Consider the following 21,491-nt stretch of genomic DNA (forward strand, 5'->3'; position numbering starts at 1 on the left):
AGGCAAAATTCTAAACCGGATCATCTTGCAACGCCTCAAGGCAGCAGTGGAGGCAGAGCTTAGAGACAACCAAGCTGGATTCAGGCAAAACAGATCATGTGCCGACCAAATAGCAACCCTACGAATCATTCTTGAGCAGTCACAAGAGTTTAAGTCACCACTTTATACAGTATTTCTGGACTTCGAGAAAGCATTCGATGATCTGGATAGGGAAGTGCTCTGGCAACTGATGAGACACTACGGCATACCAGAGAAGTTCACCACCGTCATCAAGAACACCTATTCGGGAATGCAATGTAGAATCATACATGAAGGCCAGCTGACAGAAGCTTTTCACATCACAACAGGAGTAAGGCAAGGCTGCTTACTTTCCCCATTATTATTCCTCCTAGCGGTCGACTGGATCATGCGGCAAGCCACAGACAACTGGACGACCTAGACTTCACAGATGATATCGTATTACTGTCCCAAAATCACTATCAAATGCAAGAGAAATTGAGAGAGGTAGAACAGAAGGCAGCCGAGACAGGTCTTCATATTAGCATACAGAAGACCAAAGTGCTCAAAGCCAATACAAAGACGTTGGCCAGCTTGATGGTTAACCACCAACCACTAGAGGACGTCAACTCCTTCATTTACCTGGGAAGTGAGGTAGCGAGTGATGGCGGATCAGAAGGAGATGTAAAGAGGAGAATAGGAAAGGCAAGAGAAGCATTTGGCGTGATGGGGGCCATATGGAGAGCACGTAACATCACACTCAAGACCATGGCTATTCAACTCAAGCATAAAAACCATACTTCTCTACAGATCTGAGACGTGGAAAACAACAAAGAGCAAGCTACAAGTCTTCACCAACCACTGCCTCAGATGTATTTTTAACATCAGATGGCCTGATAAAATAAAGAACGAAGAGCTGTGGGGAAGAGCAAAGCAGCCTGCAATAGAAGTGGAAAAAAAGAAACGAAAATGGGGATGGATTGGGCACACATTGCGGAAACCGAAGAATTCCATCACACGCCAAGCCCTGCAGTGGAACCCACAGGGCAAACGTGGTAGAGGGAGACCAAGAAACACCTGGAGGAGGAGTGTCATAGCTGAGATGGAAAGAGCTGGCTACAGATGGCAAGATCTGGAGAAGCTGGCACAGAACAGGACGAGGTGGAGAAATATTGTAAAGTGAAAATACAGGTAAACCTTTAGTAATTAATAAAGAATTATTAGATAATTACGCAACAATTACTTAGAACCTGAAACAGTATTCTAAAGGGAAAATATAGGGAACCCATTATTAATTAATAAAGAATTAATTACTCGTGCGGGAGCTGGGCTTAGGGAAACTGCAGTTAACTTCCCGGTGTTAACTTAGGCGTTAACACAAAAACTACCCAAGACTAAATACAAATATGACCCAACAGCTTCATCCCAGTGTTTCAGTAAATAAATAAATTAATTAATTAACAAACCACCATTTTACAGAGTGTACTGTATCTGTAGTAAGTTGGATAGTTATGGCAAGACAGTGGAGTTGGGGTTCCTTTCCGAAGCAGATTCCTACAGAACATGTGCACAGGGCAATTATTTACCATACAGGCAAAAACAGAAGGAGTGAGAACCAGAAAGGCGTAAGTGACATTTCACTTTACTGGAGGGCCAAAACAAAAAAATTTTGATCAGGTTGATCTGACTTTATGCACTGATTTCAATCGTTTATAATAAAAATGTGTACACTTATGGATGACAGTATACTTATATATATATATATATCCATTTCACCCAAAATGTCACTTACGCCCTTCTGGTTCTCACCCCTCGTTATGTACAATTACAATAATGAGTCCTTTTGGGTGTGGAGCAAACAAAATGCATATTTAATTTCCATTAAAGGCTAATAATAGTAGTAGTGGACTGTAACAAAGATGCTACTGTAGTAGTGCTTTGTTCTTGTTCTTTTACTCAAGTAATTTTGAAAATGAATAGGCCTACTTATAATTTTACTGGAGTAATATTTTATTGGGGTATCTGTACTTTTACTCAAGTACTTGATTTGTGGGCCGCAACCTGATTATTATAGTGACTATTTGCGTATAACTGTTCAGTATTAGTTATTTCATAGTTATTTTTCTTGAACCTTAAATGGTAGACAGTTAATAGTAGTTCTTCAGAAGGTATGATAGAATACATTAGTTATTGTTTAGCTAACTGTTACTTAACACAATCATAAAAGTGTATTACATACTGATTAGTTAACACAACTCCCTACTGTTAACTACTAAGGAAGATAAGTATTAATGAATAATTACCTGTTAGTTCTTCAATAATTCCTTATTAGTTATGCAGTAAGTAAGAAACAGTATTCTAAAGTGTTACTGTAAATTCATTTAACAAAGCTACAAAATTTCTGGGAAAAATATAAATAAGAATTGTTTCACATCATTCAGTTTCATAGTAAATGTTGAGTGATTTATAATAATAATAATAATGTATTGTACAGCCAACAATATTCAAGGTCAGATTTATTAGAAAGCTAGACTGTGAAATGCAGTAATTACTGTATATGTGGTTTATGTCTAGCTATCAATTTCCTGCAATCTATCATCAGCAAGCTGAACGATCTGTTCAAGTGCCTTCAGTATCAGAACATCAGTGTCATCATCTGTGTCGATCTCATTATGGTAGTTCTTCACTGGGAAGATGTTTGTCAATGGCACCCCCACTTTAGCACTGCACAACTCCATCTGGACAGGAACAGAATGGGAGAAAATTAGACATGCTATTAGACAAAATCAGATCAACGTGGGCTTTTGAAACAGCAAGTTGACTGTGTTTATGAATGGATCATTGAATAACTGGCTCACTGGATTCCTTCAAAAACAGATTCAGGAAAGATACGCCGCAATGCTATGAGACGCACAACAGCTCTGCTCCGGCTTTGTTTGAATTATTTCATTTGCAAAACAGGACAAAATACAAAATGTGTCTACAATGTAACTCACTCAATTCACTTCTTGTCTGTTGAACTGCTGTATAAAGTTAATTTAACATTTGTGATCATGCACGCGTGCTGATTCTTGTGTGACATTACTTAACTATATCATATAAAGATAAAAAAATCAAGATCAAAAATAAAAATTTTGAAGTAAAAATAGATATTTTTCCTTTCATTGTTTGAATTATGGAGGCATTCTAACTGCATTCAAACAGGCTTTATCATGCAATTAATGCTTTTGGACTCTCAAGATGTGTTTTTGTTTTTTGCAAAGTCACTGAAATACTAGATAATGCCGTCTCTCTGTCTCTCAGTCATCAGTACAGCACAATATCGTTATGTCAGGGGAATGTCTTTAAACGCTAATACAGGAAATATCATACCTTATTGTGTTAATGTTTTTAGAATGTCAAGCGCTTGAAACATTTTGTGCGAAAAATGATAACATGCGTGAGCTCGCACACAGCTCATTCATACTGAGCTCTGATTGGCCATTCACCGGTAGAGAATGTTAATATTAATATTTTTATACACATAATACATAATACTATGTATTACATAATACACAGTATTATTAATCTGTATTATACATTATTAAGGGGATGGTGGTTTTACAACACCCCCCCGGCCATATGTAGAACAGCAAGTGTCACATAAATATGTCTTTGGATGACATCACATACCTTCTCCTTGATCTTCTTGCTAGTGTACACCTTCCTCAGATTTTTTTTGACCAACGGACATGCCTCATCCACTTTGGTCATGACAAGCACTTGAGGAATCCCTGCAGGAAATGTAGAGGCAATGTCAAATTTAATATTTTTCTCAACAAAACTGAGCGAATTTGTTGAAAGGTATATATTCCTAGGCTACATAATTGATCCCCATACACTGTCTGGGCTGTGGACATAATCAAGCTGCAAAGTTGAGAGTTGCAACATACCCTTTATTGCAAAATTGCAACTTGCATTTGATGTTTTCCACTTACACAATGTCAAAACATGTCACACAAACCCAGCCCACTATCATTAAACCGACTCCTCTCTCCAACATAATGTAATGTATGTGAGCTCATGAATGAAACTCATAAACATTCAGGGGTCAGTTTTACCCTTATCACTGATTCTCTGGCGGATAATCTTCAGCTTGTCAATAAGTTTATCATCTGTGAATTGGACTGTTGCTGCGTCTATGACGTAAACCAGGCAGAAAGATTGCTCAGAGAGGCTGGGGTCACTGATGTAATGTTGATCCTCACGAGTGAGTGGCTGATCCTTGTTGAACTAAGATTGGAAATTCAGCAAAAGACATATCAGACATACAATATCACATACAAATCAGTTATTTGCTCAATTAATGTTGTGGTTTATTACTTTATGTCCGTCCTTCATGTGTCCAAACACAACACTGATGATGTCTTCTACTTGTGACCCTTCCAAAACTTCAGCTTCCAAGCCCATGATGTCTTTGAAGATGAAGGGCAACTTTTTTTTCCTGCTTCTAATGGTGAATCCTTTGAGCTACAAATCAAGACCAAATATATTTGTGAACAGTCTAGAAGAGATCCTCATATGATGATCCAAAATGCTTACAACACTCAAGTGTGGCTCAACTGGACATTTCTTGGTCTTTTAGAAAAAACCTATATGCAGCTATAGGCAGATACCTACGTTTTGAGTGAAACTGTGATCGAAACCAGCAGCTGAATTAGCTATTGCTCTAGAGGAGATCCGTCCTAGAAAGGCACTATCGACAGAGTTAATAAAGCTGGACTTTCCTGCTCCAATTTGTCCAGCTACCAGGATCTTGATGTCCTTTACATCTGGATGACTCGGAGAGAAGTTTTCCAGCTTTTCTTTCAGTTCTTCTTTCTTTCTGTTAAAACAAAACACAGATGCATTGTTATATGTGGCAACATTTTGTCATATTGGCTGTGTCTGGAATAGAATATCACCATACTACGCTTACTTTAATGAAATTATATAACAATTTTTCCTTAAGAAGTAACAATAAAATTCTGCGCTACTTTTTAGGTTAATTTAGGTCATTAGACCTTATTTATCTTATTTGTTTAAATGTTCATATTCCACAATCGTACAGGCATATGCAAATTTTGGAGCTTCACTACACTTCTGTGAGTTTTAAAAAAGAGTAGAATTTCACATTCATTTGGGCAGATTGTTTCTGTGTAGTGTGCTTTTTTAATGTTGTACATAAGCAAGGTAATTAGCAGGTATTTCACACTCAGACCTGCCAACCTGTACACATTTTGCGTAGTGGGTACACATTTTGACCTTATTCTGTGATAAGAAACCACATCGGATCACAAAAGGAAGTTATTTCAAACACTCTACTGATGTTGTGGAGTAAAAACATGAATGTTCTCTTTTGTTTGGACAGCAGTTTAAGAGATGCTTTCCATCGAACTGATTTCTTAAGCAAGGACAGTGAGGTAGTCATTATTCAGTGTTTTCTTTATTCGGTTTTGCATTTCAATAACTTCAGTGAGTTTTATTTCTCTCTGAACTGCCTCTGTTTGTGTGTCCATGAGTCTTCTCCGCTTATAACATTAACATTTAACATATAACATTTAAAAAAGCAACACATGCTGAACATCTTCCCTTGTGATGACTTGTTATGAGAAGCGTCTCTGAAACTGCTGTCCAAACAAAAGAGAACATTCTAACAGTGTTTGAAATCAATTCCTTTTGTGATCCGATGTGGTTTTCTATCACAGAATGAAGCGATGAATATATATTCTATACTGTAAAAAAGGCTATTAGCAATTATAATTATTATGAAAATACCCAAGATGGCTTGAAGAGCCCAGATTAACTATACATTGTTGCAGTTGAGTGTTTATTGTCTTTAAGTCTGATCAGTTTAAGCGTTTCTATATTCTTTTTATTCAGTTACAGCAATAGCTGCATGTCTTTGCCCGTATTATGGATTTCCTGGAGCGTCATCATTTCTATTACTTCTGTGGTTCATATGTGGAGTTTCTGCGTGAGGAATAAGTAGGCATAGTGGTTCTCAACTAAGGTCCTTGAGTATTCCAACTGTACACATTCTGAATGTCTTTATCTTCTTTACTCTACATGTCTCTCTTCATATTCTCCCTCATTTGAATGCTTTAACTTTAACAGAGTCTGAGTTGTCTTCAGCTGACATTCACACAATGATTGAGTGGCTAAAGAACAACAGAAGCCCTCACAGTCAAGTTGAGGAGTTCATTGGGCTGCATGGATTCGATCTTCTGGAACAAAAACTATGAAGGAAATCAATAGAGAATATCCTAAACTTAATGACTTTCCTGGAATGATGAGTATAATGATGTGGAGTTACATTATCCACTGGCTCCACTGGAGTACACAGAATTTTCACCTCTAGTAGAAATCCTACATTAATTTAACTAAAATGCTTCAGCTTATTCACTCTTTTGTTGCAATCTACCATATATTAATAATGTTTTAGATAGCAGGACTTTATAGTTATACAGGTGCTGGTCATAAAATTAGAATATCATGAAAAAGTTGATTTATTTCAGTAATACAATTCAAAAAGTGAAACTTGTATATTAGATTCATTCATTACACACAGACTGATATATTTCAAATGTTTATTTCCTTTAATTTTGATGATTATAACTGACAACTAATGAAAGTCCCAAATTCAGTATCTCAGAAAATTAGAATATCAATTAAGACCAATGCAAAAAAAATTTTTTTTAGAAATGTTGGCCAAATGAAAAGTATGAACATGAAAAGTATGAGCATGTACAGCACTCAATATTTAGTTGGGGCTCCTTTGGCCTGGATTACTGCAGCAATGCGGCGTGGCATGGAGTCGATCAGTCTGTGGCACTGCTCAGGTGTTATGAGAGCCCATGTTGCTCTGATAGTGGCCTTCAGCTCTTCTGAATTGTTGGGTCTGGCGTATTGCATCTTCCTCTTCACAATACCCCATAGGTTTTCTATGGGGTAAAGGTCAGGCGAGTTTGCTGGCCAATCAAGAACAGGGATGCCATGGTCCTTAAACCAGGTACTGGTAGCTTTGGCAGTGTGTGCAGGTGCCAAGTCCTGTTGTAAAATGAAATCTGCATCTCCATAAAGTTGGTCAGCAGCAGGAAGCATGAAGTGCTCTAAAACTTCCTGGTAGACGGCTGCGTTGACCTTGGACCTCAGAAAACACAATGGACCAACAGCAGATGACATGGCACCCCAAACCATCAATGACTGTGGAAACTTTACACTGGACCTCAAGCAATGTGGATTATGTGCCTCTCCTCTCTTCCTCCAGACTCTGGGACCTTGATTTCCAAAGGAAATGCAAAATTTACTTTCATCAGAGAACATAACTTTGGACCACTCAGCAGCAGTCCAGTCAAGCCGCTTCTGACGCTGTCTCTTGTTCAAGAGTGGCTTGACACAAGGAATGCGACAGCTGAAACCCATGTCTTACATACGTCTGTGCGTTGAAGCACTGACTCCAGCTGCAGTCCACTCTTTGTGAGTCTCCCCCACATTTTTGAATGGGTTTTGTTTCACTCTCCAGGGTGCGATTATCCTTATTGCTTGCACACTTTTTTCTACCACATCTTGTCCTTCTCTTCGCCCCTCTATTAATGTGCTTGGACACAGAGCTCTGTGAACAGCCAGCCTCTTTAGCAATGACCTTTTGTGTCTTGCCTTCCTTGTGCAAGGTGTCAATGGTCGTCTTTTGGACAACTGTCAAGTCAGCAGTCTTCCCCATGATTGTGTAGCCTACAGAACTAGACTGAGAGACCATTTAAAGGCTTTTGCGGGTGTTTAGAGTTAATTAGCTGATTAGAGTGTAGCACCAGGTGTCTTCAATATTGAACATTTTCACAATATTCTAATTTTCTGAGATACTGAATTTGGGACTTTCATTAGTTGTCAGTTATAATAGTCAAAATTAAAGGAAATAAACGTTTGAAATATATCAGTCTGTGTAATGAATGAATCTAATATACAAGTTTCACTTTTTGAATGGTATTACTGAAATAAATCAACTTTTTCATGATATTCTAATTTTATGACCAGCACCTGTATTCCCTGACCATGCAGACCGCCTTTATGAATTCTGGGCTCTTTGCAATGCTCTGCAATACCCCATAATGCAATGCAATACTCTTTGCAATGAAAGAACCTAAGGCTTCAGATGTCCTTCCAGAAATCCTGGAAACACTGGCAATATGTAGGACATAGGTCATATTTGATTTCATACAGACTTCAGTGGCTTTTTTTGTAAAACTGATTTAGTCTTTCTCATAGTGCAAATGAAAGTAGATCCCAACTAAGATTGTAAAATAAAAACTGTAAGCTTAGTTTTTGTTTTCTCTGTACTTTTGTCAATTAAAGATGTTCATGGAGAAATTGGCTTTAAACCCCGTCCTGCTATCTTCAGCATACCGCACAAATGGAAAAATGGTGCGCCCAACATACACTGAAATGAAAAGAATAAAACTTTTGAAAGACAATTGAGTGAGTTTGTCTCTTACGCGGTGAGAGTCATTTAAATTTGCCACAACAGTAGTCAAGTCACCTTTATTTATTTTGTATAAGACACACTTTGTACAATACGGATCTTTCCAAGAAGATATTTTGAAAATAATTGATGACAGAATTTTCACTTTTGGGTGAACTATCACTTTAAACTATTTTAATTCGCTATAGCTTCAGTGGTACCTTCCCACATGAAAAATACTATAGTAAACTTTGGTAAATTATAGTATACTGTAGTGTATTATACTATTTACTACAGTTTGTTCGTTTATACTACAGCATACTCTAGTATTAACAATAGTGAGTTCGTAACTAGTAAAATTAAGTTTTTACTATAGTAAACTAGTAATACTGAAGTATACTACTGTAGTATTTATACATTTTATTAATTTATACTATATCATAATGTAGTATTAGCTACAGATATAATCAAAGCGTTACTAAAAGATAATATGAAAATACAGTGTGTTCTGGTGTTAAGAAAACAGATATCATTTGTATCGTCATTTGACATTTTGTAAGGCAAACAATAATGTAACTTTTATTTAGTTATTTTTTATTTATGTATTTAGCTTTTTAACAATTATTTTAACTACAACAATTATCAGCGTTTGCGCTGTCTTGCGCTACGGACGCACGTCACGTGACGGATGTGACGTTTCACAGCGCACCAGTCGTGCAGCTGCGGTCTTCAGCAAACAAAGTTTAAAATGATGTTGCATTTGTCCTGTTATTTTCCTACTGGTGAGATTGAGGAGCTCTCATGGTTACAAGGAACGTCTCGGTTACGTACGTAACCCTCGTTCCCTGATGGAGGGAACGGAGACGTTATGTCGTGACGACATTAGGGGATTTACTTGGAAGCCCCAATCATCTCTGACTTAAGAGAAAACGCCAATGAATATTGGCTAGTGGATTTTGCATACCTGAGCCACTCCCCGTGCATACGGGTATAAAAGGGCGACAGGTCCATCCACTCATCAGGTTTCCCGCTGAGGAGCTGAGAACGTGTCCCTGGCAACCAGCAATGATTCAGGATTGTGGCATGGGGACATCCCTATCTGTCGGTCACTACGAGTTATGTCGTGACGACATTAGGGGTCCTATGGAAAGCGCCACAACCTGAACCCCGTCACGACCTTGTGGCATGCAGATGTTGACAAGCTAGCGCGTGACAGACAAATGCCATGCGAAGGTCGCAACCTTCCCATCGCCCCAGGGCAAATTAGCTAACCTAGGTGCCCGCAGGGACCACTGAGTACATTGCTGCTGGAGATAGCCAAGCCGCTGTTCCTTACCCCAAGAAGTCGGAAGGGATTTCGACCTTCCATGAAAGATGCTTCAAGTCTTTCCTGTTTGTTGTACAGCTTGGCAGTACCGACGGGGAAGCGAGCCTTCCGGAGAAGGGCTCTACGGAGGCCACATCCTGCCCGAAGGGAGGTAACATGTGGAGATACTGATATGGACTGGCCCAGGCCTGGGGCAGTACTACATACGACTGGACCCTGGGGCAGATCCTACCTAGGAGTAGGGAGGAGGAGGGCTGCCAGCAGGGCCTGACAGAGCTCTGTCAGAGGGAAGACACGGGTTTACCGTGAGGGAAACCGTACCGTGGACGAATACACATGTGGGATTACCCGAAGCGAATCAGGCCATACGGAAACCTAGCCGAGTACAGGGGCTGACCGGAGACCCGGGCGAGCTAGTACCAGTACTGGGCTTGGCGTCAGACTGCTCCGCCCAGTCTGACTGCCGGGGGTGCTGGAGGAACTCCACCAGGGTTCGCCGTCCGGGGAACTGAACTGGAGGAGAAAGCAGGCGCTCGTATCCCCTGGTGAGGGGGAATGGCGCAGCAAGCGTGACACAGGCCAGCTCTTCCCGCCACTGTTACCCAACACACAGGAAGAAACTGGCTCAACGCAGAGACTGTAAAATCTTGCAAAGGTGTTCGGTGTCGCCCAGCCCGCAGCTCTACAGATGTCTGCCAGAGAGGCGCCGTGCGCCAGCGCATAGGAGGAGGCAACACTCCGTGTAGAGTGAGCCCTCACCCCGAGGGGGCACGGCTCGTCTTGGGATTGGTACGCCAAGGCAATGGCATCCACTATCCAGTGGGCCAACCTCTGCTTGGAGACAGCCTTCCCTTTCTGCTGACCTCCGTGGCAGACAAAGTGCTGCTCAGAGCTTCTGAAGCTCCGGGTGCGGTCCACGTATATGCGTAGAGCTCTTATGGGACACAGCAACGCCAAGGCCGGGTCTGCCTCCTCCGAGGGCAGTGCTTGCAGGTTCACCACCTTATCGCGGAAGGGCGTGGTGGGAACCTTAGGCACATATCCAGGCCGGGGTCTCAGGACAACGTGAGAGTAGTCCGGCCCGAACACAATTCTTTGCTTACTGAAAATGCTTGGAGGTCCCCGACCCTTTTGATGGAAGTGAGCGCGGTCAGGAGCGCTGTCTTAAGAGACAGGAACTTCAGCTCAACTGAATACAGCGGCTCGAAGGGATCCCTCTGAAGTCCAGCCAGGATGATAGAGAGATCTCAGGGGGGCACCAAGGGTGACCTAGGAGGATTTAATCTCCTGGCACCCCTCAGGAACCTCACGATGAGATCGTGCTTTCCCAGGGACCGGCCGTCCACTGCATCATGATGGGCCGCAATAGCAGCCACATACACTTTCAAATTCAAATTCAAATTCAAATTTTATTTGTCACATACATATACATACATAGTACGACATGTAGTGAAATGTATTGTACGACTGTCCAACAAATTGTCCAACAAAATTAAGAAAAACCTCAAATTTACAAAAATACAAATAGAAACAGTACAGTAAACATATATACAGGAATAAACTAGCAATAAAATAAAATAAAAATAGATATGAGAATAAAAATAGATATGAAGAATAAAAAATAGAGTATGATTCTATATAGATTCTATAAAAAGATTCTGTAAAAAGTAAAGTGTATGTCAGTGATAAAGTGTCCGTGTGCTGTGCAGTAAAGTGTATAAGTGAGTAAAAGGAATACTAAAGACAAAAGACAAATGGTATGTAAGTCCCACTCATTTATCCTTACGTAACCTTCTACAAATTAGTGCAGATTGTAATGAAAAATGTGCAAAGTGGAAGTGTGGGGTGATGTGCTTAGAGTGGAGAGAGGTTAAGACTCCGAATGGCCTGCGGGAAGAAGCTCCTCCTCATTCTCTCTGTGTTCGCCTTCATGGAGCGGAAGCGTCTCCCTGAAAGCAGCAGAGAAAAGAGTCCATTGTTGGGATGGCTGAGGTCCTTCACTATCTTCCTGGCCCTGGTCAGGCACCGCTTGCTGTAGATCTCCTGCAGGTCAGGGAGCTCGGTGTGAATGGTACGTTCCGATGAACGCACCACCCTCTGGAGGGCTCGTCTGTCCTGCATAGTGCAGTTCCCGAACCAGGAAGTGATGCTGCCCGTCAGGACGCTCTCGATGGTGCAGGTGTAAAAAGTCTTAAGCACCCGAGAGGGAAGTCTAAAGTCCCTTAAGCGTCTCAGATGGTACAGACGCTGCCTGGCCTTCTTCACCAGGGTGCTGGTATGACAGGACCAAGTCAAGTCCTGCGTGATGTGAACACCCAGGTATCTGAAGCTGTCCACTCTCTCCACTGGAGTCCCGCTGATCGTGATCGGCTGGTATGACCGCTCCTGCTTCGTACTGAAGTCCACTATCAGCTCCTTAGTTTTGCTGATGTTCAGGTGTAGACTATTCACCTGGCACCAACTCTCCAGGTTCTTAATCTCCTGTATGTAGGCCGTCTCGTCGTTGTCTGAGATCAGGCCCAACACAACAGTGTCATCAGCAAACTTGATGATGGTGGTGGAGTTGGAAGTGGCCACACAGTCATAAGTGTACAGTGAGTACAGCAGGGGGCTCAGAACACAACCTTGAGGAGCTCCAGTACTTAGGGTGATGGAGGATGAGGTGTGTTTACCCATCCGTACGGCTTGCTGTCTGTCCTTCAGGAAGCTGGAGATCCATTGGCACAAGTATGTGCTGAGACCAAGGACCTCCAACTTGGAGGTGAGTGTGGAGGGAATTATGGTGTTAAACGCTGAACTGTAGTCCACAAACAGCATTTTTACATAATTCCCTTTTCTGCAGTCCAGGTGACTTGTTGTGGTGTGGAGGAGGTGTGAGATGGCGTCCTCCGTGGAGCGGTTATGTCTGTATGCAATCTGTAGTGGATCCAGTGTGTCTGGTAGTGATGCAATGATGACGTCTCTGACCAGTCTCTCAAAGCACTTCATCACCACTGATGTGAGGGCTACAGGGCGATAGTCGTTTAGGCAGGTGGGCTGGGGTTTCTTGGGGACAGGAACAATGGTGGACTGCTTAAAGCATGAGGGGACTATGGACTGTTCCAGGGAGAGGTTGAAGATCACAGTGAACACCGGTGCTAGCTGGTCAGCGCAGGCCTTCAGAACCCGACCTGTGATGCCATCTGGTCCTGCTGCCTTCCTGATGTTCACTCTCCTGAATGCCCTCCTCACGTCATGCTCCGTGATTGTGAACACGTTGTCCTCACCGGCTTCCTCAGCGTGCATGCAGTTAACACTGCTAGCGCCGCTAGCGTGATTTGCTGCAGCCTCGAAGCGAGCATAAAAAGTGTTCAGCTCGTCAAGGTGGAGGGCGACAGCCTGCGTTCCAACCTCTCTTGCAGGAAAGAAAGCACTACTCCAATCGTGCATCTTCGGGGCTCCTCTCGACGAGAGGAACACCAGTCTGCGAACAGACTCCACTTCAGTGCATAGGCTTGCCTAGTTGAAGGAGCTCTAGCCTGAGTGATGGGGTCCACCACAGCCTGTGGCAGGCCACTCAAGTCTGCCGCGTCCCGTCCAGGAGCCACACATGGAGGATCCACAGGTCTGGACGCGGGTGCCATATGGTGCCGAGCCCCTGAGAAAGAAGGACCTTCCTCAGAGGGATGCGCCAAGGAGGGGCTGTCGCGAGGAGAATGAGTTACGGAAACCATGTCCGGGTGGGCCAATACGACGCAACCAGCAGGACCTGCTCCTAGTCCTCCCTGACCTTGCACAGGGTCTATGCGAGCAGGCTCACTGGGGGAAACGCATACTTGCGCAGAGCCCGAGGCCAGCTGTATGCCAGTGCGTACGTGCCGAGGGGAGCCTCGGTCAGGGAGCAATACAGCTGGCAGTGAGAGGACTCGCGGGAAGCAAACAGGTCTACCTGAGCTTCCCCGAATCGACTCCAAATCAGCCGGATCATCTCGGTATGGAGTCGCCATTCTCCAGGGAACGTGAGCTGTCGTGAGAGCGTGTCGGCTGCACGATTGAGCTCTCCCGGAATGAGGATGGCGTGCAGCGATTTGAGCTGCGTCTGACTCTAGAAGAGGAGATGGTGGGCAAGCTGTGACATGCGGCGTGATCGTACACCTCGTTGTACGAGACAACCGCAGTGCTGTACGTACGGGCCAACACGTTCTGGCCTACCAGCAGCGGCCAGAACTGCCTTAAGGCCAGATGCACTGCCAGCAGCTCTAGGCAGTTGATGTGCCAAAGCAGACGAGGCCCCATCCAGAGCCCCGAGGCTGCCTGCCCATTGCATGTAGCGCCCCAGCCCGTGCTGGAGGCATCTGTTGTGACAACAACATGCCGGGACACTTGTCCTAAGGGCACCCCTGCCCGTAGAAACACAAGGTCCGACCAGGGGCTGAAAGAGTGGCGACACGACTGCGTGATGGTCACACGATGTGTCCCGCGGCGCCATGCCCATCTCAGGACCCGTGAGTGTAACCAGTGCTGAAGTGGTCTTTCATATGAAGCAATCCGAGCAGCGTGACTGCGGCTACGGATGCCATATGCCCCAGGAGCTTCTGAAACTGTTTCAGCGGAACCACTGTCCTGCCTCTGAAGGAACTCAGGCAGTTCAGCACTGATTGGGCACGCTCGTCCGTGCGACGCGCCGTCATACTCACAGAGTCTAACTTCACACCGAGAAAAGAGATTCTCTGCACAGGGGAGAGCTTGCTCTTTTCCCAGTTGACCCGAAGCCCCAACTGGATGAGGTGCCGGAGTACCAGGTCCCTGTGACCACACAACTGTTCTCGCAACCGGGCCAGGATGAGCCAATTGTCAAGATAGTTGAGGATCCTGATGGCCACTTCCCGTAACGGGGCAAGGGCGCCCTCCACGACCTTCGTGAAGACACGGGGGGACAGGGAGAGCCCGAAGGGGAGGACCCTGTACTGCCATGCCCACCCCTCGAACGCGAACCGTAGGAACGGTCTGTGTCGAGGAAGAATCGAGACATGAAAGTAAGCGTCCTTTAGGTCGATCGCTGCAAACCAATCCCCAGACTGGACGCTCTTGATGATGCGTTTCTGCGTCAACATCTTGAACGGGAGCTTGTGCAAGGCCCGATTCAAGACTCGCAGATCCAGGATTGGCCGAAGGCCACCGCCTTTCTTGGGCACGATGAAGTAAGGGCTGTAAAACCCCTGCCTCATCTTGGCTGGAGGGACCGGCTCGATTGCATCCTTTGCCATGAGGACAGCAATCTCCTCGCGCAAAACAGGAGTGTTCCAAGCTACCACCGAGGTCTCGAGAACGCAGCTGTACTTGGGAGGTCGCCTGGTGAACTGAATCGCGTAGCCGAGTCGAATTGTGCGCGCGAGCCAACAAGACGGGCTGGGTAGCGCAAGCCATGCTTCCAGACGCCGTGCAAGGGGCTCCAACGGCACAACCGACGTACCTATGTTGGATAGTACAGAAGGCAGCGCGTTCTGAAACATCCTTACCGAACTCCCTGGTCCCAAAGGGAACTGGCTAGAGGTGCGTGGGGAGGCAGTGCGTCGGCCGCTGGCAAGATGGGTCGCGGGCAAGAGTGAGGAGGCAGCGCGTCGCACACTGTCAACCCGCAAACCTGATAACCCGGAGGAAAGGAAATTGCTCTCACTTGAGCCAGCGGCAGAACAGAATGAATGATTCTCCCCCAGCCCTCCTACAGGGGAAGGAATGGCGCTGACCTCACCAGCTCCTGAGATGGAGCAGCTTTCCACATCTCCGGTTTGCCCGTGTCAGGGCCGTTTTATCGTCTCATTGGACGATATCGGGGCCAGCTGGAACACGGGGGGGCGCCACGCTCCTGCAAGAGGCTCGACGCACCAGCACAAGGTGGAGCAGCTCAGGGGAACACAGGAGGGCGCCCGCGGCGACCAGCAGACTGGGGCTTGCCCTGCGGCGGAGCGGTACATCACGCCGGGGCAAGATGTGCTGGACGGCCTCGGTCTGCTGCCGTAGGGCAAGGCCAGTCACTGAGCGCAGTTCCTGCGTCAACCTCGGGTTGGTACTACCCTCGTGCATTTAATGCCTTGGTTTGTGTACTCGCAGGATAGCCATGGCATGCAGGGCAGGGCAGGGGCGGCATGGCCCGCAGCACTGTAAGCTTTGGCCGAGAACCCCGAGGGGGCAGCTACGCCGATCCTTCATCCTCAGAGGACGATTGTCCGTCCCCCGATGCCGCGATCGAGATCTAATCCTCTATCGGCGCGCCGAATGAAAATGCTGGGCACGCCGTAAGATGGCACAGCAGAATCACCGGGGAGCCGCACAGAACAACTGCTGCAGGAGGAGTGAAAGGTCCGTGGGCACTGGGCCGGCTGGAAAGGCTCTCACTGTAACCCTCAGATCGCCCAAAACACTAGCCGATGGTTCTCCGCTCATGGCAGAGAAGCCAGCGCGGGTAGTTCCCCGCTCATGGCAGAGAAGCCAGCGCGGGTAGTGACGTGAGGCTGCTGTTGCGATAGCTATGAAGATTGTAAGTTACGTTATCGCTACATTAGTTCACTACCCTTTGCAAAATGCTCCTCAGTCTCGACCTTAACATTTGTCTCATATATCCGTAAGCTATTACTCTGACATGAAGTTGATTTGAGAACTTTTTGACCTACAAGTAAAGCATACCGTTTAATGTACAGTAATATTAGTATCACTCAGCTCAAGGCAGGCAGTGCTATGCCATAGCTAGTGTCCGCCTGTAACAGCCTGTTTCAAGATGGAGAAACACCTCGAGTTTAGCTCGTCAGCTGCTTCAGAAATTTGAGTGCTGAAATTAAGATTTACAGTGGTTTATTTTCCCAGACTAAGTTCATGTAACATCTTAACAACAATTCTTGTTGACTGTAGACCGTAGATGTTGCTCAGACGTCTTTTAATAATATAAAGGTGTTTATCCTTGAATGGTGCACTGCAATAAATGCTTTCCTACTTAAGATTTTTGTCTTGTTTCTAGTCCAAATATCTAAAAATTATTAAATCAAGAAGCATTTTCTAGACAAGTAAAAATTGTCTTGTTTTCAGAAAAAATAAATCAAAATTAAGTGAGTTTTTCCTTGAAACATGGAAAATAATCTGCCAATAGGGTAAGCAAAATAATCTTATTTCAAACAGAAAATTATTTTATAAATTTATTTTTTTTCGTATTTGATTTAAGAATTATTAGATATTTGGACTGGAAAAAGACAAAAAAAAATGTAAGAAAAGCATTTTTAGCAGTGTGTAACATTTTAGTTTGGTTTGTCAGCTTTTGCACCCCTGACGAGACATGATAGAGACATGGCCTGAAAACATTCAGTGACTGGGGTTCAGTCATCAAAAGGCACTCCAGTTAAACCCTCCATCCCAAGAAAGACTTAGGATATAACAAGTAAGAGTCAATAATAATTGTTATTAAGACACAAAAAAGTTCATTAACCAGTAATACATTTATTAATACATAATTAATAAATTAATACATTTTAAATAAATCTTGTTGTCACGAATCTGGTCCATGCTCTCCCTGTCAACCACCACTAGAGGTCACCCGTTCACCAGTGACTTTTACACTCACAGCACATTGGACTCCATTTCCCACAATCCATTGCACAGATCACAGCTGTCACCATTCACTCATCACACACACCTGATCACCATTTCACAATCACCATCACTCTATTTAAGCCTGGGATTGCTCTTGCTCAGGGCCGAGTGTTGTTAGCGTATATCACTCCCCAAGCGATAGCAACTCTACAGAGCCATTATCCTAGTCCTAGTCTTGCCTTGTTTTCCTGCCGTGTCTGACCCTGCCCGTGTTTCCTGGATTAACCCTTCGCCTTGCCGTTTGGACTCTGTTTGCTCCCCGTTTGGATTATTGCTCTCGTCTCTGGATTATCTCTCTGCCTTGCCCCTTTGGATACTGTTCGCCGATCGTTGACCCACGCTTGCTCCACGGATTGCTCTGTCTTGCCCTTGCCATACCTGTTTGCCGATGTCTGACCCTGCCTGTTTCTGACCATGTTTCTTAATAAAGCTTTGCACATGGATCCGCACGTCTCACGTCTCGTCAGCCCCGTAACACTTGTGTGTGTGTTTTGTTCTAAAATTATGTTAATTTTAGATGACCTTTTAGAAGTATTTAATTATAAAACACTTTATAATCTATAGTAACATTAAACTTATTTCATATTTTCTCTAATCTTTCTTGGATATTAAGACAGGCACCTGCAATTCTGGCCAAATTAAAGGTAGTTTAGTTTTTATTAGGTAACTTTACATTCTATGGACTCTACGCCGCTTACATTTCAGGAGCATTTCAGCTCCTACTTAAAAAATAAATTAATAAAAAATATTAGGAACACCTTCTGATCAATGACAGAAATTAACCTTCCCAAAGGCGATATTTGACTCCTTATCTTTTTCACCTTTGTAATGCCTCTAACTTTATTAAATGTATGCCATGTTTTGTTCCAAAAAATTTAGATTTATAAACTTTTATTGAAAATTTTAATTAAACAATAAATTCAATTAAAATAATAAGATACAATCAGGAAGAATAAGCTACTAGTCAAATGAAATCCGCATCAACAATTCATCTCTGCACGGCACAGAAGAGCACAAATCTGGCTTTAATGAACATTTACAGACTTTTTGACAAGACTCAGAGGTGGTATTAATGCATTTCATAATAACAATGTTATGAAATTAATGTTTTAAATATAAAGTTTTGAATATAGAAATATTAAATTATATAAATATATATTAAAAAAATTATGCTTTAAAACTGAAACCGCCAGTAGGTGGCAGCAAGTCACTGTCTTTGTCACTGAATAATTCATTCAATCGATTCATTCAAACGGAACGAAGCAAATGAATGGATCATTGAATTGTTGATTCACTAGATTCGTTCTAAAGCAAAGATTCATTCACAAACGAAACAGCGCTGTGTTTGCTTGGAGATGCGCTGCGGCTCATCTGTTATTTGTTTGGAACTATTTTTGTTGACGAAATAGAGCTCAATCAGACAATAGTGTTCCTAAAATGTAAGTCACTTAATATTAACTTTTGTATAAAATCAAATGTGTATAAAACTGTCGTACAACTCCCTTTAAAAGCTGTCACTCGTCTTAGTTCATCGTGATCTCACAAACTTCCGTTTTAATTAATGAAGCTCTCAACACTGCACACTGAATCTATTATTTACATCGTTTCTACTCTTCGTCTGTTATAATGAATGACAAAACCGACTAAACCTGCAGCCTGCTTAGTGCTTTCACGATCTGTGCTCACCGATAGAGAAGCATTTCTATTGGCTGCAGTCTGCAGGTATTATGGCCAATCACAAAAGACTGCATTGCGTAGCGAACCATAGACACAAATATATCGCGCTAGGTTTATGTGCAGAACTGGGATCGCTTTCGTAGTCGTTTGAATGGATAAAATATAGAAATCACTTTGATTTCCAAATAAAAATGCCCCACCCCCCATTTTCTAGCCCTGGTTATACCAATTATAGTTGGGCTATATTTAACCCAACATTTTTTAGTGTGTAGTGAAAACTATATTGTTGATATCAAGAATTCATATCCTGCAAATAAATTAAAGTCAAAATGGCTTGCCGTACAACATCAGCCGACTCTGCAGAGGGCTTGTGTTTAGCAACATCATGGTGACTTATTGGATGCATACTTGGTTTTTGTTTGTTAATTAGCCTATACAATTTAGATGTTTGAGACCCGCCAAACTGACCCCAAAGCTGCCCAAATTTTGTCCATCCACCCAATCTCGTGACACTGCCACAGACCGATCAATGTATGACATCAAAGCACCGCGAGAAAAGACAGCTAGCTTTTAATTCAAAAGTGGTATTTACTCCAATATGTAATTTCATCATGGCTATATTTCCATGGCAAAGTTAAAGAAAGTTGCGCACATCCCCCAAAAACCCGAATAGGGCACAGGTGCAGGACAAAAAAAATTAATTATAGTAAAGGAACAAATGTAATGTCTGCACACTGAATTGACTGCTCCATAAAAAATTCCTTTATTGCAACGTTTCGACCATCAGGTCTTCGTCAGGCACAGATAACAAACTGAGGTACAACACTTAACTCCTTATAAATAACAGGTGATCATGCCAATTAAACCTCAAAAAATACGATTCGATTCAATACAGGAGTATATTGATCGATATTATGATATTATATACTTGTTTATATGCAATTTAATGATATTATATACCTATTGAAATGCTATTTTAACTCACAAATGCAACCAAAATATATAACATGAACATTTATCTGAACTTTTCACATCCTGTACCTCAGTTGGGACATTCACAACAACAACAACTACTGTATTTTTTCTTTGTTAAATAGTTAAGAAAATAAACAATTGGAAAAACAATTCTGGCTAAAATGGGCTCAGTCCAAAAAAATATTTTCTACAGATAACCAAATGACAAGCAATAGCAGAGAATAAATACAATAGAACAAAGACACAAGTTCAGTAAACAGTGCTTTTCAGGTTCTTCAGCTCAGTCTAAAAGACATTTTCAGATACGCTACAGAAGTGTAATACTCAGATAACTGCATAGTCTTCACTGTAAATTAAATATGGATTAATCATTTGTGATTTTACAAAGGTTATTTAGTCAGGAGCAGTAAGCACTTTTTTTCTTTTTAAGTATTTTTCTTTGACAGCATTAGATTTATTATTAGTTTTGCTTTCACTTTAAGAAGAAAGCATGGATTTATACTGATACACGCATTTTCTTTCTCAACTGTTTAAGTTAAGACATACTAACTGAGTGAGTTTACTAGGATATTCGCGCATTTTGGTGTTATTTTATCTCTATTTATTCATCCATGCACAAAAAGCTGAAGAGAGCTGAATTCGCTGTTGGTGCGGTGTAGACGCAGCTGTCTGTGTGAGTGCGCTTCAGATGCAGAAAACTTCTCTCATGGAGTGCGTCTTTTATGCTCCGCTTCTGTCTTCGGCCAGTCCTTATATCGAGTCCTGAGACACGAGTTTGAACGAGAATGCACGTGTTGGTGGTAAAGCATAGACGGACATTATGTGAAAATGTGGACTGTGCCAAAATAAACGTGCCTATTTATACTACAGATATCGATATTTTACGCGTGGCATCAATGCATCAGACATCGTATCCATGTATCGATTCATATCGATGAATCGTTACACCTCTAATTTGCAGATGTAGCCTTCACATAAAAAATGTAAAGTACTAGTCTGCAGAAAAGCTTATGAAAAAGTGACTTACCCCCAGTTAAATCTCCTCCATGGTTCATTCAGTTCTATGGAAAAACATATAGGTCATAGCTATCAATATATAATATATTGTATGTTAAAAAAAATAAAAATAATAAAACTCATGCCTGGATTTGGTGGTGGTGGTGGTGGTGGTGATGGTGATCGTTTTGATTGTCTCGAGTTTGATGATCCCATTTTGTTTTTTCCCCACTTTGGATATGTTTATGTCAGCTCTATCCTGGAACACAGTTGACTTGTGTCTCACTTCAAGAAAGTGAAATCAGTTCCACACCAGAACCATTATATAGACTGGCTTTAGTTTCACTTTTGTTTTTGCGAGCTTGCATGCATAATTAATAAATGAGGTAATCCATAGCAGGCAAATGTTCTGGATTGAACTGAAAC

The 21,491-nt window shown here is 42.8% G+C and overlaps 1 protein-coding gene across 1 annotated transcript; it reads right to left on the reverse strand.

The window, feature by feature from the left end:
- Positions 1 to 1,421: 1,421 nt before the first annotated feature.
- LOC306867054 (interferon-induced protein 44-like) lies at positions 1,422 to 21,362 on the reverse strand. The gene is made up of 7 exons (XM_079412518.1): positions 21,212 to 21,362; positions 21,097 to 21,130; positions 4,657 to 4,861; positions 4,360 to 4,506; positions 4,098 to 4,269; positions 3,670 to 3,770; positions 1,422 to 2,735 (listed from the first exon to the last, which is right to left on the reverse strand). The coding sequence occupies exons 1-7, from the start codon at positions 21,279 to 21,281 to the stop codon at positions 2,568 to 2,570; spliced, it is 897 nt and encodes a 298-aa protein (XP_079268644.1). The 5' UTR covers positions 21,282 to 21,362; the 3' UTR covers positions 1,422 to 2,567.
- Between the last annotated feature and the right edge of the window lie 129 nt (positions 21,363 to 21,491).

The sequence above is a fragment of the Barbus barbus genome (assembly GCF_936440315.1).
Source record: "Barbus barbus genome assembly, chromosome: 4".
NCBI lineage: Eukaryota > Metazoa > Chordata > Actinopteri > Cypriniformes > Cyprinidae > Barbus > Barbus barbus.